Source organism: Condylura cristata, unplaced genomic scaffold (genome assembly GCF_000260355.1).
Source record: "Condylura cristata isolate star-nosed mole 26May11 unplaced genomic scaffold, ConCri1.0 scaffold00013, whole genome shotgun sequence".
In the NCBI taxonomy this organism is placed as follows: Eukaryota; Metazoa; Chordata; class Mammalia; order Eulipotyphla; family Talpidae; genus Condylura; species Condylura cristata.
In genome coordinates, this window is record NW_004567114.1 from 8,925,276 (window position 1) to 8,951,285 (window position 26,010).

A 26,010-nucleotide genomic window follows, 5' to 3' on the forward strand; every position below is an offset into this window, starting at 1 on the left:
TCAGGCAGAGGCCCCCGGTTGGGGCAGCCGCTGTGGTAGAAGCGCCGAGTCGGGCGGCCGCCCTGACTCCCGTTAAGAGAGTCCGGCCGTGGGCATGGCAGCGCGGACATCCGCTGGAGCTGACCTCCCAGCCCTGCACCCAGTGGCCGTGGCCGAGCTCTTCTCGCTGCAGAGGAGGCTCTGCTGGACGCGCCCAGCCAGCCCCCCGGTGTCCACACTGAGCCCTGGCACTTGTCATCTTCATCAGGCTCCTGTAGATGCTCCATGCTTCAGTTTACTTAACTGGCGATTTTTTTTTTTCAGTTTTAGTTAAATTTGTCTTCTTGTATGTGTCACATAGAACTCACCATTGTGACCATGATGAAGTGCTCTGCACAGGGGCTTTAAGTGCCTTGTTCGACCTCCTCCAGCTCCGGAGCTTCTTCATCGGCCTGAAGGGACACTGTGTCCGGGGGGAGCACTGACTCCCTCCCTCCGCCCCCTCAGACTTTAAGCCTGGCGCTGCAGGCGCTGAGGGGAGACTCGGACTCTCATGGGAAGCCCGTCAGTGCACTAGGCCTGCTTCCGCCCGTCTCCACTTACTCCGCTGTGCAGAAGCCCTGGGTGGGTGCTTTCCCCCAGCACCGCCCTTTTCCACTTTGATTTCTCTCGTCCCATGTGCTGTTGTCCTTTCTTGACTGCCGCCTCTCTCTGGGGCTACTCATCACCCTGTCTTGCTTCCTCAGCCCTCTCCCTGCTTGTCTCCTTTCGAGAAATGTCTGGAAGCTCCTGGCCAGGCCACTGCAGCTGCTTGGTCTTGCTCTGGCTGGTCACCGGTGTGCGGCTCCCCGCCACAGCCGGAGGCTAGAGCAGTGCTGCTTTGCTGGCCTGTGTCCGAAAGCGGAAGTGAGCCCGGTGTGGCTTGGGTTCTACTGAGAAGCCCTGGGAGGAGGGATAAATCTTTTCCCTTATATAGAATCTGAGTTGTCCCTTCTTTGTCCAGACATAGGAGGGGAAGGGTAGAGGATGAGCTGGTGGGTGTGGACTGGGAAAGCCACCCTCTTCTGCCTGGAGAGGCAGGAGAGCCCGCCAGGGGCCGGCAGAACCTTCCGGAAGGGGCAGGAATTGGGGCGGGGTGGATGTGGAGGAGTCAGTTAACCTCATCGTGTCGGAAAGGCTGAAGGAGAGAAGTTTGCCCCTGAAGCCCTGGGAAGAAAGCAAGTCCCGATTTTTGCACCAATTTGGAAAGCCTCTTCCTTGAGATTACTTGGGGTTCACTGCCAGGCTAGTGGGCAGGAACCCCCAGGAGGAAGTCTCTGCCACCTCCTTCTGTGAGACAGGTGCTTATATGTTTTGCTCATAGAACATTCCTGCTGTTCTCACTCGACTCAGCCCTGGCCTTGAGAGGAGCCTCAGGGATTTGTTTGGCAAAAACGTTATTGAGCTGTAACTCACCTGTCACGTAACCCCCACGGTGCACTAATCCAGGGTACACGCCACTGGTTTTTGGTGGAGTCAGAGTTCTGCCACCACTGCTTCACTTCAGGCCATTTCATCATCACCGCGGAGAGCCCCCGTGGACCTGGCAGTCACCTTCCTTTCCACTCACCTTCCCAGCAAAGAGTAACTGAAGTTCTGCCTCTGCGGATTTGACGGTTCTGGCCATTTCGTTGTGAGGGAACCTTGCAGACTGCCTTTCTAGCCGGCACCCTGTTGCTGGGGTTCACCAGCGGTGTTAGCAGGCCCGGGCCCGCCCCTCCCTGCCCCCCGCCCCCCAGGGGCACAGTGAGGTCCGCACTGGACTTACCTCTTCCTGCCTCAGAGTGGCCGCCTGGGCTGGTTCACCTGCGGGCTACTGTGGACAGAGCTGAGGTGTGCACGCGCCTGTGTTTCTGGAGAGCGGCAGGCTGGCCCTGAGCCGGCAGCCCGCGTGATAGCATAGGAAAACGTTATTTTCTCTCATTGTTTTTCTAGTCAGAATTCCTACAAGAGTCCAGTCTGATCATGGCCAAGTTGAATTACGTGGAAGGAGATTATAAAGAAGCGCTCAACATTTATGCCCGGGTGGGCCTCGACGACCTGCCGCTGACAGCCGCGGCCCCGTACAGGCTGCGGATGATCGCCGAAGCCTTCGCCACCAAAGGTGAGGCCTGGCCTTCTGCTCGCGGGGGGACCCCTGGCCTGTGCCTTGGCTGTGCCTGGTCTTCAGTTGCCCTGAAAGGAAATGGAAGAAGAACATTGCAGTAAAGTCTCCTGGTAATTAATGTGCAACTTAAGCGAGGACTCCTCTTAGTAATGAAGATACTTGGGCGCATCCGAAGGGCTCACTTAACCTCGTGCCAGGTTCTTTGACACTTTTTAAAATAATTGTATTGTTTTTAACTGAAGCAATGGTTGACGACACTGTATGTGATTTGGGGGCTCAGGTTCATGCCCTCCGATGCATGTCGCCCTACCGCACGCGCCGCCAAGGCACCCCTGGGCCCTCCTCCTCTTTGATGGCCCCTCCCCTCCCCTCCCCCTCCCCTCGGGCGGCCATGTTTCTAGGGCTTGCTTTGTCTAGCTTCGCCCCTTTGTTTTGTTTGTTTATATCCCACACATGGGTAAAATCGTCTGGTATTTCTCATTTACTTCACTCCAGTTCTGCCCATGTTGTCACAGATGGTAAGATTGCACTTCTTGTAATTGCCGGTAGTGTGCGGCTGTGCCTACAGACCTCAGCCTTGCGTCGCCGTGGACACGTGGGTTGTTCCATAACTTGGCTTCTGTAAATCGGGCTGCAGTGAGCATAGGAATGCATAAATTCCTTCAAATTAGTGTTCTTATTCTCTTGGAGAAATGCCGGCAAGTGAATTACACGCAGATACGTTTTTTAGTATTTGAGAAACATCCACAGTTTCCCACAGGGCGGGACCATGTTCCACTGACAGTGTAAGGAGGTTCTTTTCTGTGCACACCCTGGCCAGCCCCTTGTTTCTGGTCCTTTCATGTGGGCCTTGCAGATATGAGCTGCTGTCTCATTGTGGTTTTGATTTGCATTTTCCTGAAGATAAGTGAGGAGGAGGGTTTTCCATGTGACTTCTCCCACCCCCCCTTCTGTGTCTGTTTAGTTCTGCCCATTTTTCATTGGGTTGTTTGTTTTCTCTCTGTTGAGTTGTGTGAGTTTTTGTGGATGTTTGAAGAAACTGTGGCTTTAAACCAGTGACACAGGGTGAAAGCTGTTCTTGAAGGAGGTCCTTCACTGCAGTGTCAGCTGGGATTGTGTTTTTTCATTAGAGTGAAGCAGCTTTGAATGAAGTGACCACAGTATCGGAAAGCCTGCAGCACAGGGACCTTACTCGCTGCTCCGCCAGCCCTTTGGCCGACCACATTTTATTCACTAATGTGGGTTGGTTGAGGCTCGGTGCCACCTATGACGGTCAAGGTAACAGTCACTCGTCAGCATTTGACTCTGCTCTGGGCTCCGAGGAAGGCGGGGTCGGTGCCAGCCCAGCTGCCAGCAGGAGTTGGTAGCCAAATGTAAGCGAGTACGGTTCAAGGAAAGAAAATGACAGAGGAGTAGGCCACACACAGCATTTGATTTTTCCAACCACCATTTCCTCATCTATAAAATGGGTATAAGCACCACTTGTGGAGTTGTGAGGGTCAAGCAAAGTAAATGAAGCACTTAACAGCATCGGGCACAAGCTGAATGTTTACTAAATGGGATTTTAGAATCTCAGCCCTGAGCTAATGGTAAAAGCCAGCCCCGAGTAACAGGTAGAAGAGGTCACTGCGGGCCAGCAGGTTCAGGAAAGCTTCCTGGAGGAAGAGGGACACTTCAAATTGGATTTTTAGAGGCAGCAATGTGGTAAGAAGGAAGGGGCCATGTGAATAGCTCCTCTCCTCCGTGGCTGACGGTGGCTGGCACAGAGACCGGGTGCTGGCTGGCTGGCTGGACCCTGCGGAACAGCAGCGCACCTGGCCACGGTGTGCTGCCTGCTGTCTGACTCAGTTGTCCTGCTCAGCCCATGGCGCACCCAGAGCTCTGTCAGTGGATGGCGTGTTCACCAACCTCCCAGGGACTGCACACTGCCACGTTCCTCTGGTGAATCTTCTGAACATCTCCGCTGGCTGGGAAAGGTGCTGGTCTCGACAGCACCTGGGCGGTTTGTGGTGCCGGTCTTTGGGCCGCCTCCAGGGGTCCTGGCCTGTGCCTCAAGCTCTCTGGCCTGTCTTCTGTGAAGCCCCTCTGGATCCTGGGAAGCACCCCCATCTTCACAGTCCCTCTGTCTAGTAGACTAGACCTACGTGAGAAATGGGTGTTAGGATTGTTGTGCCATCATCAACTTGCCAGTCTGCGAGTTTCTCCAACACAAGAACTCTGTTTTATTTGTTTGTGTACTGGTCCTGGCCAGCTCCTTTGTTTCTGGATGTCTGGAACACATTGGGTGCTTGTGTGAGTTTTCAATGAACTTACATCACTAGAAAATTCCCTGCTTGGGTTTCTGCCCAGACACCTATCACACAGGGCAGGTCACAGTCAGGCTGGGGCCTCTGCGCCTCACCTCGCGTGGCCAGATGCGGGGGGCCACCCAATGAACGCGTTTCAGCGACTGGGAGTCCTGCCCTGCTGATAGGGAATGAGACAATGTGTGTGAAGTGTCATCACTTCCTGGCACATCAACAGCTTTTAGCTGTTTTTGTTCCTGTGTATCCTGTGGGCTTGTTCTCAAGTGGATATAGACCTCATCCGATGCCCAGGTAGCTCCAGTTAGGAGGGGGAGGCAGTCGCCTGTCATCTGTGTGGGCAGGAGATTTGGCTTTCAAGATCAGGGACCTGGGATGGATGGATTTCGAGGGAAATCTTGAAGGGGAGATCACACACAGATTTGAGGCCGGAAGGGATGCTTAGACAGGAGAAGCGGTTGGTGGTCCTGGGCACCAGGCTGGCCCAGGCTGAGCCGGAAGACTTTGGAGCTGGGCCCAGTAACAGAGTTACCGTTGGAATGGATCATTGGTTGGTTAAGTGAGTGCCCCTTTGAGACCAAGAACAGCTCACAGCACCCTGTCTGCTCAAGGACGGGCCTACATACCCGAGGAGGGGGCAGTGCGGCTGAGGCTCAGGCTCTGGGGAGGAGGCTGTCTGCTGACTGGACTTCCCTTCTTGGCCACCGGCCAGGGCCCCACCTGGCGGCTGCATGGCGGCCTTCCTCCGCTCCGGCCGCAGCACTCACTGCCCCTCCTCAGATGAGAAGGGCAGGGGAGGTGGGGGCTGAGTTTCTGGGACCTTCCGTTCCCCTGGAGCCTGCTACTCCTCTTCTGCTTCCTCGCCACGTGCCTGGCCCCACAGCCCTCCTGGGACGCCCGTCCTGTGTGTGAGCGCCCGGCTCTGCGGCGCCAGGCGGAGCGCGACCCCTGCCCCCTGCAGTGGGCAGTGTGCAGGGCAGGGTGCGGAGGCTGTGCAGAGCCCCTCTGTGAGCCCTGCTCTTTAAATGGAGAACCTGTCTCCTCAGAGGTCCTGGTCTCAGCCCACTCTCCCAGCTTGAAAACTGAGCGTCTTCCTACCCGCAGGCCCCTCAGCTTAGCTTCATCAGCCTGAAGCCAGAAGACCTAAGACGTCCACTGCCAAGGTGTCCTGGGAAGAGGCACCTGGGATTGGCCCTCCCACCAGCCCAAGGTGCAGGGAGGCCGCACGGCCACCCCCAACCGGCTTCATCAGGTGGCCACGCTTCTCTGCACCATCCGCTCACCCCGGGAACCTGGGTGGTGTCAAAAGATGCTGAGGCTCGTGGACAACCTTCGGGTGGCCGGCGGTTATACGCTCCAGAGGCTGTCTCCTGTTGGGACCCCAGAGGAAACGGAACTTTAGCTCGGATTTACACCCCAAAATAGGAAAGTGTGGGTGCACCTGCCCTTCCCTCAGAGACTGAGTCTCCCAGCCCTGAGCATGGGCACGAGATGGACTCTGACCAGTGCCTGAGGGAGAGGCTCCTCTCGGGTGGTTTCCTTCTTGGCGTCATGCTCGTTTTTGGCATTGTGGCAGCGGCCCTGGCTTCCCCAGGAAGATGGAAGCATGCCCGCTGGGGCTCTGGGCTGCCCCTCAGGGAGCTGCCCCTGGGGGTGGGTGGGGGCGTGGGGAATCTGTCATCTGCAGGAGGGGGAAGCCGTTGATGAGATCCCGCTGTCAGATAGCCCTCACCGCCATTCTGCTCTGCGATTCTTCAGCCAGTCAATCTAAGTCTCTCTGCTCCAAAAACCGGGCGAGGCATACTCTGACAGAAGCACTCAGAAGCCTTCGTAGGGAAGTACTTTGAAACTTACGCCTGCGGTCAACAGAAGGGGTCTGAGGCGTCTGACCTGGCCCTCCTGGCCCCCCTGGCCTGAGCTGCCTGGCCCCTCCTCTCAGCAGCCCCGCCGCCTCCAGGCCCTGCCTGTCGTGACCCTGTCCTGGGCAGCCACCAGAGCTGCTTCTTGTCCCTGGGTTACTCCCTGCCCTCTCCCCCAAACTTCATTGCGGTGTTCTTAATATAGATGACATACATGCGCACCATACCAGCATCAGAAATGCAGACAAGTCAAAAGAGCATAAAAATATCTGCCTGTCTACCCACAGCCAGCCTCTGTTAGCATTTTAGTGTGTTCCCTTCCAGACCTCTCTACACTTACTTATTTGTGACTTTTTGGGTAAAACTGAGATTATAGCCCGTATTCTGCTCTGTGGCCTGCTTCTTCCACTTTGCTGCAAACCATAAACACGTTCCCTGACCATACGTACACGTTGGCCATACTTAGCAGCCACCACTTTATTGTTTGGATGAATGGATGTATTCACTGAAAAGCCTCTATTTTTGGACATGTAGGTTGTTTTTAGCATGACGCCTGAGGCTGTGATGAACACCTTCCCAGCCTGGTCTCTGTGCTAGTTCTTAATGATTTCCCTAGAAGTGGTTTCTTGAAGTGGAGTTTTTGGGTCAGAAGCGAACTATTTGCAGTCTGCCCTGCAGTAGGCCTGTACCCGTGAGCACTCCTGCCCACAGGATGTGGACCAGCCATTCCGACCAACTCTGAATAGAATCCCTCTGGTGTGAAAATGAACATTTATTTTTCAGCTGTGTGTCAAGTGTGCATTATTTGAGAACAAAAAATGCAGAAAATAGTCAGCCACCATGCTGCTACTTGAACTAGTTGATCACAGTTGAATATTTATATATCCATATATAAACTTATGTTTTTATTGTTTATATATATATATTTATTGAAGTACAAATATATATATATATATCTAGTTCTTTACAACATATATATGACATGCATTTAATATTGTATATAAAATACATATAAATGTACACTTGAATATGACTTATAAACTTGTATATTTATATACTGTGTTATACATAATAAGGTTTATTGCTGTATATATTATTTTAAAGATTTATTTTATGCATACAAGAACTGGGGTGTAGACCAGAGGTGTGGGAAGTGAGAGGAGTCACCAGAGACAGAGTGGGGACTAGAACAGGCAGGTCTACTGAAACACACTGCTGAGGGGAGAGCAGGGAGACAGCAGAGGTCTGCTGTGCCATGTGGGTTCAGGCCGTAGAGGTGATGGCACTGAGACTTAACCCCTGCACCACCAGGGAGGCCCCTGTATGTACTACTTTAAATTCTATCTTTTCATTATCTGTTTATGTGTATGCAATTGTTTTCCATTTCACTAAGTATTTTTGAGAACAGAATTGAATGTTCAGTGGTGTGCCTTATGGATATTTTGGAACCAGTTGCTTGCAAAACATCGCTGTTATTTTACTTGTTCGTATTAGAAATATGACTTTAAATATAAGTTTCATTTAAAGAACAGCTCTATTGATATATAATTCACATAGCATAATAGTCTTTTTAGCGATACATATTCAGTGGCTTTCAGTGCATTCAGGATTGGGCCACAGTTTAGGTTTTTTTGGAGTTTGTTAAAGTTGTATAGCTCAGTTTTGGGAGTGTTGTCATCTTAACAATAACAAGTTTTCCAATCCATGAACAGAGATATCTTCTCTAATTTCTTTCAAAAATATTTTTGTAGTTTTCGGTGTATGTCATGTATTTTTTTGGCTAAGCTTATTCCTGTGTATTCTTTTCAATTCTACTATAAGTGGAATTCTTTTCTTAATTTCATTTTCAGGTTGTTTACTGCTATTGTACAAAACTACAACTGACTTGCATATCGAATAATGCTCTTTTATCCTGCAACCTTCTGACCTCATTTTTTTTTTTTTTTTGTTAAAGATTTATTTATTTGTGCATACAGAACTGGGGTATAGGTCAGAGGCTCAGGGGCAGTGAGAGGCTTCACCAGAGATAGAGCGGGGAACAGAACAGGCAGATCGACGAAGTACACTGCTGAGGGGAGCAGCGGGCGGGTCAGGAGAGGTCTGCCGCGCCATGTGGTCACCTCCGGGGCAGGCTGGAATCGAACTCATGTAGAAGTGGCCTTAGCTTCTTAGTGCTGTGCTTTAACCTGCTGCACCACCAGGGAGGGCCTGACCTCATTTTTTAACTCCAATAATTTTTTTTTTGGTGGACTCTGTAGTTTTTTCTTTAAGATTATGTCACCTACAAATAAGAACTGTTTTAATTTTTTCCTTTCCAATCTGGATGCTTTCCATTTCTTTTTGTTCCCTAATTGCATTGACTTGAGCCTCTAATACAATGTTTAATAGAAGTGTCCAGAGCAGAGATAAATTGTCTTATCTTTCACCATTACGTATGTTAGCTGTGGGTTTTTCAAAGTGACTTTATAAGGTTGAAGGAATTCTCTTCCACTTCTAGTTTGTCGAATGTCTTATATTATGGAAGATTGTTGGCTTTGATCATATGCTTTTTCTGCTCAGATGATCATGTAGATTTTGTGCTTCTATTTTTAAAATGAGATTGCTTCATCGATTTGTTTTTCATGTTTAACCAACCTTTCATTCCTGGGACAGATCCTACTTTGTCATGGTATATTATTCTTTTTGTGGGTTCTGTGCTGATGTCAATGTATTGAGGGTCGTGCTGTCTACATCCATAATGAACATTGGTGTAGTTTTTGTGTGATGTCTGTCTAATTTTGGTTCAAGCGATAGTGGTGTCACAGGGTGAGTTGTGAAGTGTTTTATCCTCATCTCTGGGAAGAGTTTGTGAAGGATTGGTATTAATTCTTCTTGACAGTTGGTAGCAGTCTCCAGCAAGCCATCTGAGCCTGGGCTTTCCTTTGTACAAAGCTCTTAAATTACTGAGTCAAGCTCTTGTTATCCTTGCGCTTTAACAGATTTAAATAATTTTAATTGTCCACTTTCTTCCATTTGGCATCTTTTCCTTGGGGCTCTGAACTTCTCAGTTATGACAAACAACCTGTTCGTTAGCCAAGGAGTTGCCAGCCTCAGGGTAGATAGATGGCTTTGAGGAATAGCCTCTATGTTCTTTTACACCACCACCTTGAGGAGCAGCTCATCCCATATTAGAAAATTGAACACATCTTGTGTCATCAGGGGAAGCAGCACTTTCTTGCAATGAATTTGCAGTTGATTGACAAAATCAGTTTGGTGGATGAGTTCTAATTTTTCCTGCCAGGAAACTGCCAGCCGTTGAGGATTTAAGCAGGAAGGATGACTTAATTACGTTCGTAAGCATGAAAGATCTTTCTGGCATGGAGTGGAGAACAGGTTAGAAGAAATTCAGATTGCAGGGAAGAAGCTGGCCAGGAGGTGAGTGGCGCTGGTGAGCTGAGTGTGCCCCAGTGCTGGTGTCTGCGGGCTCTGCGCAGGGTGCCCCTGTCTGCTGGCTTCTGCCTGGCTTTGGCTAACAGGGAGCAGTAACAGGAAACTGGGAGCCAACAGAATATTTTCACTTTTGCCTCAGGCAGCATTTGCATCTCTTACGTTGCTCCAGCTGCAGTCAGATAAGCCCGCCCTTTCTGGATTCTGCACCCCAGAGCTTCCGCAGGGTTCTGTCTTCCACTCAGTAACCCCAGCTCTGGGCCTGGGTTTCACCTCCTCTGTCTCTCCAGCCCTAAGGAGCATAGTGGCCCCCTGCTGTTGCAAAAAGTTGGTGCAGCCCCATCCTGTATGGATTCTTATCTACTCCAAGCCCCATGCAGACGATTCAATTCCACACATGAAATTGCCCTTATTTGAAAGAACTAGAGTGATGTGTCCTAGCTGGGTCTGGACATATGCCAGAGCCCTAGTGTGCTTCCCAACGTCCAGGAAGGTGCGTTGGGAGTGGGGTAGTGTGGTCATCCAGGAAGGAATCAAGATGACTGAGATTTTTATCATAGCTCACTGGGCAGGTACTGAATGTTGCTACCCAAGCTGAGGTGGCTGGAGGAGCCAGTTTTCCGTAGGGTGGGAGTCAGGAGGAAAGAAGCTGAACACGGTGATACCTCTGTGACCACAAGGGGGTGCTGTCCCCGCAACCATTCTAATTCTGGGGCTACTCCTCAGCGTTAGGGTGTCCAGGATGTTGGTTTGGTGGTCACGGTTGGAAATTGTCTGTGTGAAGATTTGGTTACACCCAGGAGTGGCTGCAGCCCCAAAGGAAGAGCACAGAGAGCAAGGAGGACCAGGACTGGGCCGGGAGCCCCAACTGGACGCAGCGTGCCTGCCAGGCCTCTGGACAAATGATAGGGAGAATGCAGATGACATGTGCGCCCCAGGTTCAGTGCCTGGAACACACAAGCATTTGCACATCTGTGCAGGCTGCTCAAGTAGGTTGAAGTTAAATTGTGGCGAAGGGAGTAAGGACACAGTGGCTTGAATGTCCGGCCAGAACAGTATGAGTTGAAGGTTAATGTACCAAGGAAAAATCCACACAGAGGCAGTCAAGTGGACTGCCCCCAGGAGCGCCCCCACCCCCACCCTGACACACGCACAAAGTCATCTTTTCCTGTATTGCCAAAGCTCAGCTTCCCGATGAGCTGTCTTTTAACCAGAGTGAGGGGCAGCATGGCCCAGCATTTCTGTAGACTGCGGAGGATATGTCCAGGGCTGGCCAGCTGGCTCCGTGTCCTGCTCTGTGGCACTCACGCTCTGCTCCGGGCGGCCTCCTGGTTCACCTGCCCCCACATCTGCCAGGCCCAGGCCCCACCCTTGTCTCCTTCCCACTGGAGTCACCTCTTCCTGGGGAGGAGTCTGCTGTGGCTGACACCTCAGTGACAGCCTGTCCACCCCATTTCCCACCTCAGTCTCCCCTGCCTCTGACTCTGCGTCTTCGTAATTAGTACCACCAATTTGGCATCCAGCTTTTGTTCAATTATTTCACGTCTGCGTCTCAAACTAGGCTGTGTGATTGACTGACTCACTGGGTCAGCACGTCTGTGGGGGGCGCTCTGGGGTGGCCCCTGAGGCTGTCGTGGCTGACCGGTGCTTTGCACTGCTGTAGCTGCCCCAGGGACGGGCTGCTGATGGTGGGGTGGGGGGCAGTCTTTAAAAGCTTCCCTCTGGCGCCTAGGGGCAGACTGTGGGAGATAAACTCTACCCCAGTAACACACACGTTGCTTAAGCACATGTATGGTATTGTCGGAGTGTTCTGAAATCCTGTCCAGTTTGGGTGGAAACAGATGTGGGTTTGAGCCTGATGTAAGTCCTCTTGTCTCTGACTCCCCTTCTGCCCGCACTCTGGCCTCCAGGCTGGATCATTCTGCTGTGGGCTGTCTTTCAGGCTGCTCAGCTCACCTGAAACCATCACCTGCTTCCCATTCCAGGAAGCCAGCGGCTCCGTGGGCCGCCTTTCTGCCCGCTTCTCCCTGCCTTGTGAGCCGGCTGCAGCGCTTTTCACTACTGGGATAGGGCCCTTCTAGGCTCTCCTGGGAGCCAGGGTGCATGCGAGCTGCTCAGCTGATAAAGGATCACCAGCTCCGACGCTGTATAAAAATTTAAAACCCAGACTGTTGACTCCCAGGACAGTGCTCCTTGGCCATCAGCCATCTTCCTGTTTTCCATCATTTCCAACCCTTGTCTGGTGTTCATTTTCTTCCCGAAATGTTCCTGATGCTTTGGGAGTGAAAAAAGCAGCCATATTTGGAAAGCTCAGAGCTGTCTGGGGGTGGGAGCAGAGCACAGACTGTTCCTGGAGAAGGCGTCTGTCAGCCGATCCCTGCCTGCTCTCAGGTCCTGGGGCTGGAGCGGACTAGCAGGAGGCTGCGGGGGCCTTGACTGGCCCACACCGTGGCCAGGCTCCTCTCTGCAGGGAGAGGCGGGAAGGTGGCCAGCGCCTGCTGCGGGCCAGCTCCGGAGCCCCGGCGGGAAGTTACTGGTAATAAAGATGGCGTTTTAAAAAGTCTAACCCCTATTCGAAGTACTTGCCCTTAACTCCCTTCACCCCCGCCCCCCCTCAAACACCCCGGGACCCTATTTTGGTGGCGAGAACGGCGGATGCCCTGCGCCTGTGCCGGCCCGGAGCGTTCCCCGCTGCCGTCAGGCGCCTGCTGCGGGCACCCGGCTGCGTGTCACTGGTGTGGGGCGTGGGGTTGCGGAGCCCCCAGACGCGGGGGACGCCCTGAACAGCACAGATGCATCCAACTTCTTATTTAAACAGCCCGGGAACTTGGTACCCCGGACACTGAGGGCCACTCTGCTGGTCGCTTTCCCCTCAAAGGAGCCTCAGGTCGACGCACCTGCCCAGACTAGCCGCGGGCCGCCCCAGTTCCGCCCGCCGCCGCCAGGGGGCGTGGGCACCGCGTGGCCCCTGGGCGCTGGCGCATGCGCGGAGCCCAGCTCGGACAGTTCGCCGCGTGTCCCGCGGTGCCGTCCACGCCCATTCCACTCCCCACGTGCCGCCCGGAAACCTGGGAGCCCTGAGATCTCGCACGAGGTCAGGGGCCTGAGGTAAAAGGTGAACTGCCAGCCTTCATTATTAGCGTTGCATCACTGTGCACCCTAAGGCCTCTAGCTGATCTCTAGAAAGCTGTGCCTTTGTGTTTTGTTAGTTTTTGAGGGATTTTTGTTGTTTGTTTGCTTTTTCTCTGAGGCCGTTAACCGGCCCGCCCCTGAACCTACCCAGCTATGTGAGTTTATTGTTCTCAGTTTATTGTTATTAACAGAGACTGCAGAGTCACTTGCAAAGAGGACATGCAGTCTGGTAGTATCTTTGCAGGAAGGGATATGCCTCTTTTTCTTTTTTCCCATGGGCAGAAAATGCTTGGTAATAAGCACAGTAGAAGCCTGAGGAGGATGTTCCTGGAGTGTTTCTCAGACCAATGTCCAAGTCTTGAAGTGACAGAATCTAATCCTGACATTTACAAATTGCATATTTGCATGTGACCATGATCTGCTAGGTACTCTGGAGCCTCAGGACACACAAATAGCCACCAACATTGCTTCATCCTGGCAGAAAAAGTCTCCAGTCCTCAGTTGCTTGTCCCCACTGGCGCGGAGTGCTGGGGCAGTGAGCCCACTGGATCACAATTCAGGGTTGGCTCGGCCAATGCCTTCTACTGACCTCAGGCTAATCAGACCTTAGGCTAACCAGAACCTTCTCTGATCTTAAATTTCCTCATCTGCAGAGCCCTGCCTGGTGGCTCAGTGGGCTCAAGCACAGCCCTGTGAAGCTGTCCATGGCCACTGCGGCACGAGTTCTATCCCCGGCCAGGGAGCTGACCCACAGGGTGCAGCAGACCTCTCCTGACCCGCCCGCTGCTCCCCTCAGCAGTGTGTTTCAGTAGATCCGCCTGTTCTGCTCCCCACCCTGTCTCTGGTGAATCTTCTCACCACCCTGGCACCTCTGGCCTGTACCCCAGTTCTGTGTACATAAATAAATAAATCTTTAAAAGAAATTAAAAATTTCCTCATCTGCAGATAAGAGGAGAAGCCTTGAGATCCTGTCGGGTGCACTGCTAATAGTAGGTCCCTAGGAAGCCCCTGAGAGGAAGTGGTAGTGGCTGGTACAGGGGGGCCTGCAAGCCCTTGCTTTTGCCCAGGTGCAAAACCCAGAAAGTGAGAGCAGTGTGTAGGGAGCTTCTGGCTGACCCGCTGGGTGGAGAGATGCTGCACAGGTCTCCTCTGGCCCCCCGCTGCGCTCAGTGATCTCGCCCCTCCCCGTCCAAGGTAAGGGTCCTGTGCAATGGGGGAGACCAGGGGCCTCGTTGGTGTTACCACTGGGCTCAGGCGGCAGTCAGAGCTAGCCCGGATGGTGGAGGGGGAGGAAGAACCCTTTTACAGCCACTGACTCATACTCATATTTAATGTTATTCTAACAGACTCTTCGTCACTATTTCTCTTTTTGGAAACAAAAAAGAGATACTCCAAGCAAAGTTTGGGTGCTGGAGCCTTAGGCGATGATCTTCTGAGGTGCTGCGTCTTAGTTCTTCCCCATACCTTGTCTGTCTCAAACACGGTGCTGAAGACGTTTCTCCGCCATCCCACTAGAGGGGAGCTTCTCACAAGGGAAGAGCTTGTTTTGTTATGTGAAGCCCAGTTCTCACGAGAGCATTGTACACAATAGGTGCATAATGGGAATGAGTGGCCTGGAGGAAGTCTTTATCCTGTGTAGTTGGGGTGTCCAGGAGCTACACTTAGGGATCCCCTAGGGAGACGTGTCCACTCTCTATGGGAAGGAAACTAGAACCAGGACAGCATCTCCGTGGCATCCCATATTATGAAGGTTCGGGAAAGTCAATGCCAAGTGGTAACTGTCGTAATACTGGCTGGTGGAAATATGGATGGTTGTTCTCGATGCTTGTCTCAAAATTTTGGGGATTGTCATTTATCCCAGGAATGGTGCTTGTTGATAATAGTTCCTGCACATCATGGACTTCATGCATGCCAGGACTGTGCTAAGCCTCAAATAGTCATGCATGCCAGGACTGTGCTAAGCCTCAAATAGTCACTATGCACAAGCACTGCTATTCTTTTCTGCTTGGTGAATACAGAGGCTATCAGGCTAAAGTGACAGAGCTAGTATATCAAGAAAGCAGAAGCGATAGTGTGAATCTGGGTCGGTAGTCAAAAGCGTATTATGTTCACTTCTTAATACTTTGCCTAGCTGTGTGATAGTTAGATAGTAGGTGTGACTTTTTTTTTTTTTACTACAAAGGTTAAACATAGAAAAACATAGGATTGACACAGGACCTGCCATTTCTATTCCTACATGGATTTCCAAAGAATTGATACCATCTGTCCACACAAAACCAGCCCATCACTAATTGTAGCAGCAAGCCTTCAAGGTGTCCAAAGTGTAAGCAACCCAAACGTTCATCAGCTGATGAACAGACCAATGAAATGTAGAATGTCTAGGCACCTAGTCAGCAATAAAAAGGACTAGATGGTGGTGGAAGTTGTATAATATTGTGAATGTAATCAGGGCCACTGAATTGTTTAAAATAATCACTTTTTGTTATTTGAATTTCACTTTAACTAAAAGCAAAAAGGAACAAAATTCTAATACTTGTTTCAAAAGGTATGAACCTTGAAAATATGCTAAGTGAGATGAATCAACTACAGGGCCTCCCTATTGTTGCAAAGGGTCAAGTCTCAGCACTATGACGCTGCATGAGTTCGATCCCCAGCCAGCAGCGTATTTCAGTGGATTCACTGGTTCTGTTCCCTATCACACCCCCTGCACCTCTGGCCTACACCCCAGTTCTTGTCTGTATAAATAAACAAATCTTTAAAAAAGATACAAAAGATCACATATTGTATGATTCCAGATGTGTGTCAGGAAGTTCTGGAACCGGCAAATCCAGCGAGACAGAAAAAGGAAGCCAGGGTCTGAGCCTAGGTGGGATGGGGGTGTGTGTGTGACTGCTAATAGGGTCGGGTCTCTTTGAGGTGATGGAAATGTTCTGAAATTAGCTAGTTCTACTTCTATATGAATATTTACAGCACTGTATAGTGTACTTCAAGCAGGTGAACCTTGTGGCACATAAATATCTCAGTGAAGATGTATCTAAGCTATAGAGATAATCGAGCCTGTGCATGTTATATACAACAGCCCCATCGCAGGCTTTCCAGCGTACCACTACCTAAAGGTGTCATGTTAAGAATGATGGTGATAGTCACTGGTCGTTCAGTGCTTCCGGGGGCCAGGCCTGTAGTGTTTTTACATATAGAGTCAGCTGTGGGTCAGCAACCAGGACCTGGCTCCAGAGCCCAAATTTATTTATGTATTCTGTATACATGCACATAGCACTGCTTTATCTGTGAGGACAGGTAGGTCAGAGAGCAGAGACTATATGTAAAGGTTAAGAGCAAGAACTTAGGAGCTTGTGTGTCTAGGCTAGGGCCCTGGCTCTGCCACTTAGGAGTTGTGTCGTTTGGGTGACTGACATAGCATCTCAGAGCCTGTTCGTGTCTAAAGGGAAGACTACTCTCCCTCTCAGTGTTCTTGCAAGGGTTAGATAAATGAGGTCAAACTGATGTGTCCTGCATGGAGTTAGCTCTCACTCCATGCTGTTATTGCTACATTTCATGGTGACTGGGACTTCAGAGTTCACTCGTGAGCATTTCAGGTTGAATTAGCATCTCATTTGTTTATAGAATTCTCGAATGAGAAGAGTCATTGAGAGATCATCTGCTCTAGTAGGTGAATGTCTAGTTGAGGGCCTGGCATCGCTCTTCTGATTCTGGAGTGAGGACAGTAATTTGCAGAAGCACCGAGAAGGGGCTGCCATTGGCCTAGGGACCACTTAAACTCATAGCTGCTCTGGACTGACAGAGCTTCCCAGGAGACTGGGGCTCACACCCCCAGCATTTGGAAGACTCCCTGGCACTCCCAGCTCCCCCCCCCCCCCCACCCACAAAGCTGGTCTTCACACAGACTTGAGTACATCTGACACCTGTGGGAGCCTGTGTCTTCTAGAGGCGAGAACACGACTGGGATTCTGGGGCTGCCTGGGCCAGCACTTTGCTTTGAGCATCTCAAGTCTCGTTTCCTGAGTTTCTTTTCAGCCTTGGAAATTGAGATCCCTGGAGATTGTTTTACTGTCTTTGAAGTCCACATCACAGGTCTGGTTTATTTATGAGAGACAAGGCTTTATAATAAATTTTTTTTTTTTTGTACTTGTGCGTTATAAACTCCCCTGTGGGTCATGGAACCATACGGCACCCTGGGCCTGGCTTCCAGAGATGCGGTTCAGATAAGCAAGGAAACAATACCCAGAGCTGTAGCTCACAGTTCGTATAATTATATGTTCCAGCCTTTTATTGTGTTACATAACTTCATAAGAAATTAATTCCCTGCTCACTTTAATGCGATTAAAATATAAAAATATTTGCTTTGGCTGTTAGATTTCTAAAGTCATTCAGCTCGAGATGTTGTCCCGGCTCAGCCCTGCAGGACCAGGCTGGTGGGGGCCTCTGCGGGCTGGGGTCCCGGCTCCCCGAGGGAGGCGTGCTGCTGCTCTAAGGCTCTGGCATTCAGTTTCCGACCCTTTTATTGTCTTTGCTCTTACCAGACTCTGACTGACTGTCTGCTGGCAGGCTGTGTGAACACGGCCTGCGTAGTCACCTGGACCAAGGGTCAAACTTGGCTGTGGGGCCCTAAATGTGATCTCTTCTCCGAGGTGCTGTTAACACCTTCCCTGCAGGGGGTGGCTGTGAGGATTATAAATGGGTCTTACCACTCCCTAGCACAGTGCTGTGTACGAAAAGGGTCCTGAGAAGCGAGCCTTGGTAATTGTCGGCATAGTTAAGTCTCCCATGCCCAGGTCAGGTTCCCAGCTGAGAGATTTCAAATTTAGACAGTCTGAAAGAATTTGGAATTTAATTTCTTGCTGATCACCGGAGAGGTGAATGAGATCTTCCACTTCCACAGTCAAACCTCCAGGGATGTGTCAAACCTGGGGAAATAAATTGGAGCACCTTTTCAGCAACGATGAGCCTTGACCTGGGAGGAAGTGGAAAGTGAGAGTCCAGTTTGCCACATCGTGTCCCACAAGTCATGCCTTCATGGGGCAGTTGAGAGGCCGAGCACATTTGAGCCTTGCGAGGTGTCCAGGCTCCTCAGCGGCCTCCCCCCTCCCCCCGCTGTGATGGCCCCTCTCTGCCAACGTCCGCGTCGCTCCCCGCGGTCCTCGCTTCCATTACCTGTGGCAGAGATGGTCGCCGCAGCTCTGCCCTGTGCACCCTCGTAACTCCCAGTTCTGCCCCCTGCACAGACCTCCAACAAGTCACTTAACTCTCTTGAGACCCTTTTCTGTTTCCACAAGATGGAGGAAGATGGTATTAAGCAGGATCAAACAGGCTGGTCGTGCACATGGAAGCTTCAAAAGACGAGCAGTGCAACCTGGGGTTTGTATCACTAACTTACTCCAGCCTGTTGCCCAAAGCAGGGAGGACCTTCAGAAGTGAGTCTGTCTGCGGGAATTGTCCCATGGGGGTGGAAGATGAACTTTTGAGTCCAGTGGCTTCTCGGCATTTTTCGAATCACGGCATGTAGTCGGCCTCTTTTTTTCACCCAAACTGTAAAGTTGGCCTTGATGATCGGTCAGGAGCACTTAAGTGTTACTCTTTTCGTACACCGCTTTGATTTTGGAGATGCAGCTCTTATTGAAATGATCATAGGCATTGCGGTTACACTCGTTATTCATCAAATCTAGTTTTCACTTTTATCATGCATTTCTCTGGGATAAGTTGATGACAGCTTGCCAGACTGACAAGATATCATCTGATGTGTTAATGGGGCCCAATTTGGACAGTGACCTCAGTACTCAGCTTCTCAGACAGTATTGATGTGACCCCGGACACACGAAAATGGATAGCCCAGGCCCTAGACGCAGCTTTTGATAGCTAAATGTTCTGCAATTGAACCACATAGACACAGATTCGCTGTGGCCAGTCAAGACTCTGCAGTTGCTCTGGGATGTGCTCGGGTCCACATGGGGTGGAAAAAAGTACTGAGCATTTAGACAAAGGAGGAAAGCGATACTGACCATACAGGGCCTTGCCCGAGATTGGCCTCCTTGTTGGGACCTGCTTGCCTTGGGTGTCCACATATCTGCCTAGTTAGGTAACCTGCAGAAAACAGCAGTCTCTCCTCATAGTGGAGGATTAAGTTGTGTTGCTGGTTTGAAGAATCTTACTGATTACCCAAGGCAGTACACTGGAGCCCTAGGTGACCAGATTTCCAAGATTTCAGAGCTCAAGATACAGATGATCCAGTTCCAAGTGTGTGGACTTGATTTTTCTTTGATTCACTGGGCCTGGCAGGTCCTGGAGAGCCTTGGTCCAGTCTGCTACCAAGTGCCAAGGAGTAGAGCTAGTTTTTCCTGTTTCTTTGACACACAACATTTTTTTTCTTTATCTTAAATCCCTGATAGTAAAACTTGAACATTGGTGAACATAATGTGAAGAGAGGTTACGGAACAATGGATCCCTTTTTACTGTTTTTGATAGTTTTATGTTTGCAAGATGAACCATGTAGAGCACGTACGTTCAAGCAGCTCCAGCCCATGCGTGCACCCCAGTTACCTGGCACTGTTCTGCCAAAGGGTGATGGCATTCCGTTTGGCCAGTACTCGCCTTCACGGAAAGTTGCAAGAGATTGCGCTACTTCATGCTGAAGAGAGGCTGTTTAGTGATTTTTTTTTTCTTCACTAGCAGAAGCAGCTTTGTTCTAAAAGTGAATGAATATTGAACACTTAGGACTGGAGGGGCATTAGAACAGTCATTTTAACTGTAATTCTTATGTTTAAAAAAGCTAGTAGCATCTTGGAAGTTAAAATAGGTACAGGGCCCTCCCTGGTGGCACAACGGTTTAAAGCACAGCACTACGAAGCTAAAGCCACTTCAGCAAGAGTTCCATCCCTGGCCCCGGGAGGTGACCACATGGCACGGCAGACCTCTCATGACCCGCCCGCTGCTCCCCTCAGCAGTGTACTTTGTCAGTTCAGCCTGCTTTGCTCCCCACTCCGTCTCTGGTGAATCCTCTCACGGCCCCTGCACCTCTGGCTTGTACCCAGTTCTGTATGCATAAGTAAATAAATCTTTTAAAAAAAAAATAGGCCCAAATCAAATTTCTAGAGAGAAAAAATACAATGCCTGAGATGAAAAATACACTGGATGTAATTAAGGGCAGCTTAGGCATTGAAGACAAGATTCTTTAAGACATAACAATAGTGTTCAAATTTAAACAGAGAGACATAATTATTTTTTAAAAAGTAGAAAGCCCACCGGCCAGCAGTGGGTTAAACTCAAGTGGCCTGTATTATGTGTGTAATTGGAGAAGAAGGGTAATATAAAAAAGATTTGAAGAAATAATGGCTGAATACTTTTCATGTTTTATGGAGGTTATATATCTGCAGAGCCAGGAAATCAGTGAAGCCCAAGCACAAGAAACATGAAGATACTAAACCAAAGAACTTCATAATCTAAATTGTTCACAAAGTGACAAAGAGAAAATCTTAAAACAGCCAACAAAAAGACATGCAGATAAACAGACCTAAGGGTCACATTAGACTTACTGCCAGAAATCAGAAAAGCAAGAATACAGTGGAGCAACACCATAACAGTCCTGGGGTAATGGTTAGAGGTGCAGGACACACTCAGCACTGAGTCTATACTCATTGAAAATCTCCTTCAAAATTAAGGCCAAATAAAACCTATTTCAGTCACTCATTGCTAAAATAAATCATTGTCAGCTGAGTGGCACTGTAAGAAATCCCTTCAAGTGGAAGAGAGACAATGCCAGAAGGCAATATGAGTTTGTGCAAATGAGTGAGGAACACTAAAAAGCGTAACTCTATTGGTGACTATATAGCTTTTCCTTTATTATTTAAATGCCTATGAGAGAAAATTGACCATTTTAATAAAAATCATAACCATGCCTGGTGGCGCAGCGGGTTAAAGCACCGCACAGAGAAGCTTAAGCCACTTCCGCATGAGTTCGATTCCCGCCTGCCCCGGAGGAGTCCACATGGCACGGCAGACCTCTCCTGACCCCCCCTCTGCTCCCCTCAGCACTGTACTTCGTCGATCTGCCTGTTCTGCTCCCCACTCTGTCTCTGGTGAATCCTTTCATCCTCCGCATTTCTGGCCTGTACCCCAGTTCTGTATGAATAAATAATCTTAAAAAAAATCATAACCATGTAGGGTAGGATTTATAATCTGTGTAAAAGTAAGCTGTCTATAAGAGAACAAAGACTAGAAAGAGAGAAATAGAAGCGAGCAATTGTAAAGGTGTTACATGTGAAGTGGTATACTGCCGTTTGAAGTCGACTGTAGTACATTAACCCCAAACCAGCCCACTGAAAGGTATATTGAGAGACTTCAATACTCCTGTTTGAATAATGGATAGAACAAATAGAGAGATAATCAGTAAGACAGATAAACCAGGGAACAACACACTTTATAGACTTGACCTAGTTTTTGTTTGTGTGACATTCCACACAATAAGAATACCCATTCTTTTCTAGTGTAATGGCACATTTGCCAACACTGTATTATTCTGGATCAAAACAAGTTTCAACAAAATTAGAACGGGCCCTCCCTGGTGGCGCAGCGGGTTAAAGCACAGCAGTAATAAGCTAAAGCCACTTCTGCATGAGTTCGATCCCCGCATGCTCCGGAGGTGACCACATGGCACCTGCAGACCTCTCCTGACCCGCCCGCTGCTCCCCTCAGCATTGTACTTCGTGGATCTGCCTGTTCTGCTCCCCATTCTGTCTCTGGTGAATCCTCTCACCGCCCCTGCACCTCTGGCCTGTACCTCAGTTCTGTATGCACAAATAAATAAATCTTAAAAAAAAAAAAAAAAAAAGAAGGATTCAAGTATGTTCTCTGACCTGCATCAGGGATTCCCTGGGCTACCCTGTGACCAGTGATTCACTAGAAAGGCTCAAAACTAAGAAAGTTACTGAACTCATGATGATAGCTCATTACAACAAAAGCTATAGAATCGAATTAGTAGGTGAGGACAAGCTCAAGCTTTCATTGTCTTCTCCCAGTAGAATCATATGAACTGTACTTAATTCTCCCAGCAGCAATGTGGAACAGCACCATGTATTGTAAATACAACTAACTGGTATCAACAAGGCCCCATATCTATAAAGACATTCTTTTTTTTTTTTAAGATTTTATTTATTTATGCATACAGAACTGGGGTACAGGCTAGAGGTGCAGGGGCTGTGAGAGAATTCACCAGAGACAAAGTCAGGAGCAGAACAGGCAGATCCAAAAGTACACTGCTAAAAGGAGCAGTGGGCGGGTCAGGAGAGATCTGCTGCGCCATGTGGATCACCTCCAGGAGGGGGGATTGAACTCGTGCTGCAGAGGCTTTAGCTTCTGAGTGCTATGCTCCAACCTGCTGCACCACCAGGGAGGACCCTATAAAGACATCCTTATCAGGCAGGGCATTCTCAGGAGCTGGTCATGGACCAGTTATTTCTTTGGAATGTGCAGAGTTTGATTACCCCAAGTCTACTTAGCCCTTTACAACACATACCATAATGGAATTAATTTAGAAATCAATAACTGAAAGATTTTTGGAAAATCTTACAAGTATGTGAGAATTAAAACCACATTCTAAAGGAAAAACCAAAAGTTAAATTAGAAAGTATGGTGAATGGTTGATAAATGAAAGTAAGGCTACAACCTATCAAAATTTGTAGGATATTGTGAAAGCAGTATTTAAGGGGAAAAAATTTACATTAAATGCCTAGAGTAGGAAGCAAAAAGAGGTCTCATATACACTTTAGCTTGTGTATGTCCCAGCCCTGCACCCTCTCCTAGCAGAGTATCTTTTTTCTCCAGGTACCACAAAGCAGCTTAAATGTTTTCATAGCCCAAAGCTGAGAGCCAACCTGTGTTATTAGTAAGCTTTAAAGTCAGAAGATCTTCCTATTAAAGAGATTCCTGGGCCCTCCCTGGTGGTGCAGTGAGTTAAAACACAACACTGTGAAGCTATCCGCAGCCATTGCAGCATGAGTTTGAGTCCTGGCCAGGGAGCTGACCCACGTGGTATAGCAGACCTCTCTTGTCTCATTCACTGCTGCTCCCCTCAGGAGGGTATTTCTGTCAGTCTGCCTGTTCTGCTTCCCACTCTGTCTCTGATGAATCCACTTACCCACCGCACCTCTAGCCTGTACCCCAGTTCTTGTATGCATAAAAATAAATAAATCTCTTTTTTTTTTGTTTAAAGTCATTCCTGGGAGTCATTTGGTTAAGTGGACATTCTGGGACATAGGATGTTCTTTAGCTAGTATCATGCAGTGAGCCTAGATTTACCTTTAAAAACACATTTGTAAAACATACCTGCAAAACATATCTAAATGAGCAGCTCTGTTTGGTCTGAATGGGTTCACTGTGAAGTTCTGATCAGGTTCGCTAACTGATTGTCAAAGTCAGGTGGTGCTGTTTAGTTAAAGGCCTTTTTTCTCTGTGATTTATGGGTATGATGTCTTGGTGCTCCAATTCTGATGTTCTATTTTGTCTTTAAAGAGAGGAAAAGGAGTGTTTTTTTAGTTTGTGATATCTGGGACCATTTTCTGACCTAGCAAAACAATATTAAAAATAAAATTCCGTGGAAAAAAACTTACTCAGTGTTTGATTTTTTTTTTAGGACTTTGTTTAGAGAAGTTGCCTATTTCTTCTTCTACCAGTAATCTCCATGTGGACCGGGAACAGGATGTCATCACTTGTTACGAGAAAGCAGGGGACATTGCTCTCCTATACCTCCAAGAGATAGAACGGGTAAGTGAGGACCATGTTTTCACTGCAGTTGATAATTTTTCAATATTTCACATCAGTTCCTAGAGAACTGTGATCACCCTCTGCATCTGGGTGCAAAGCTCTACTTATGTTCTTTGGTGGTGGTAATGGCAGCACCTTGTAAAATGAAGGCTCAGTGTTTGGAAAGTTTAACATCTCTGAGTGGACGAGATGGTTTGCACCTGCTCATACATCCGGCTCCCTAAAGCTGGCTGACCATTGCTGTTCCTCTCTGAAAAATGGGTGGAACTTCACGTGTACTTGTGTGGACAATGAGCTGACATAGAGTATGGCTGTGAAAAAGGTCTGCTGGGGACCCTCAACCACCCTTCTTGTAGCTTGGAGCAGAGAAAATGAGCAAGAGGCCCTGGGATTGCACCCTGAGGCAGAGGAAATAGAAGCCCAGAGAGGGCATGGGAGGCGTGGACATCTGTCTGCTTCAAAAGGTTGTGGTCTTCTGGCTCTGTTTTTACTAAGTCCCTTCACTTTTCAACTTGATTTTCCCACCTGTAAAAGGAGCATAATAATAGACCTACTCACAGAGTCCTAGTGGGGTTTATTAAAGGTCATATAAATAAAGGCACTTAGCCCAGATTCAGGAGCACATTGACTCTTGGTAAATGCCACTTGTTTTTACTAATCACAACAGTTCCTTGTAATCTTTGCCCTAGCAGTGTTTCCTGGAGTTCTAGCCAAGGCTTGACTGATATTTCCCCTGCAGGCCCAGAGATGCAACCTGTAGGAGTGTTTGAAACAAATAAAATTCTGAGAGGAGAATTTAAAAATGATTAGAAATCTTGTTTCTTGTTCAATATTATGGCTTCTCTGTTCCCATGAGGATTAGGATGGAAAGGGACTACCAGAGTCTCGTTAGCATTTGTTATTTTATAGAGTGGAAGCAATTGCTTTCACAACTATTTTGTGTGTTGGGCATGACAAGGACCAGAACTGCCTTTCAGGAGGCACAGAGTAGGATGAGGGCCGCAGAGAAGAGGAGTGAGCATGATGGAGTGGAGGTTCTACAGCATGGGTTCTACAGCATGGGTTCTACAGCATGGTTTTTGATGTCTGGGAATTCAGGAAGATATTTGACAGGCTTGCCAAAATGTTGGCAAGAAAGTTGCCATGAGAAAGGACCTTTTTTGATCATTCAGAATTTATATGATCTTTGGAAAAATGATCATACAGTCTGCTTTTAAAGTTCCTATTATGGGCCCTCCCTGGTGGCGCAATGTGTTAAAGCACAGCATTAAGAAGCCCCTTCAGAATGAGTTCAATCCTTGCTCCGGAGGTGATCTACATGGCATGGCAGAACTCTCCTGGCCTGCCTGCTGCTCCCTTCAGCAGTGTACTTCGACAGTTGGCCTTTTCTGTACCCCACTCTGTCTCTGGTGAATCCTCTCACCCACCGCCCCGAACCTCTGGCCTATACCCTCATTCTCTATGCATAAATAAATAAATCTTAAAAAAAAAAGAAGTTTCCATTATTTTCACTGTGTTTCCTTGCTAGTTGGTGCTTAGCCATAGGGAAGTCTGCTTGCCCCAGCTAAGCTGTTCTAGTTGACCACGGAGCCCATGCCACTTTGGAGCTAAAGCTAGGGCTAGAACTCACCCATCCTGACACCTGTCAATGTTCGTTGGCCCCTTTATTATCCCAGCTGCTACAAACAAATACCAAATTGTAGTTTCCCACACCTTCAATGCAGAAAGTGCTCAGTAAGAACCTGACTGAGCAAGCATTGCTCTTAGTAGTGGGGGAAAGCAGTGCAGCCAGGGTTCTAACTCAAGGTTTGTAGGTGATGCTCAGATTCCTGACTCTGATTTTCCGGGGTGAGTTTTCCCTCTATAGAAGCCACTTGAGGCGTCCCCAGATCCTGCAAGATATTAACAATGAGAGAGATCGAATAAACCAAGCATCTCTTTGGTCGCTACTAGGTGCTCAAAAATTACCTGTTGACTGATGAAAAGTCCAGGATAAATGACCTTCTTCAGTGGTCACTGGGCCTAGTGGAAGCCCACTTTTATTATTTTTTTTAATAATAGTTTATTTTTACATCATTTTGTGCCTTTTTCCATCTCAGTTGTAACCCCGTGGGCTTCCCATCACCAAATCACCCATGTGCCATCACCATAGTCCCGTGCACTTCTCTCCCCACACCGTTTTTAATCCCACTCTCCACTCCACTCCTATAAAATGTCTCTGGTAGAGACATTTGGGGGTGGAGTGGGGAATGGGATCAAAAACAGGGGTTTGGGGAGGGAAGTGCACGGGACTATGGTGATGGCACATGGGTGATTTGGTGATGGGAAATCCACGTGGATTATAATTGAGATGAAAAATCGATCAAATACAATTTTGTTAGAAAAAAAAAAA

At 48.7% G+C, this 26,010-nt stretch overlaps 1 protein-coding gene across 1 annotated transcript in view; it reads left to right on the forward strand.

The window, feature by feature from the left end:
- The first annotated feature begins 580 nt into the window (after window positions 1-580).
- Window positions 581-26,010, forward strand: part of TTC7B (tetratricopeptide repeat domain 7B) — a 187,699-nt gene continuing 162,269 nt past the window's right edge. Inside the window, exons 1-3 of the mRNA XM_012724635.1 lie at window positions 581-603; window positions 1,954-2,122; window positions 23,488-23,618. Coding sequence (XP_012580089.1) covers window positions 1,984-2,122; window positions 23,488-23,618 — 270 coding nt within the window. The 5' untranslated portion in view covers window positions 581-603; window positions 1,954-1,983. The remainder of the gene's footprint in view (window positions 604-1,953; window positions 2,123-23,487; window positions 23,619-26,010) is intronic.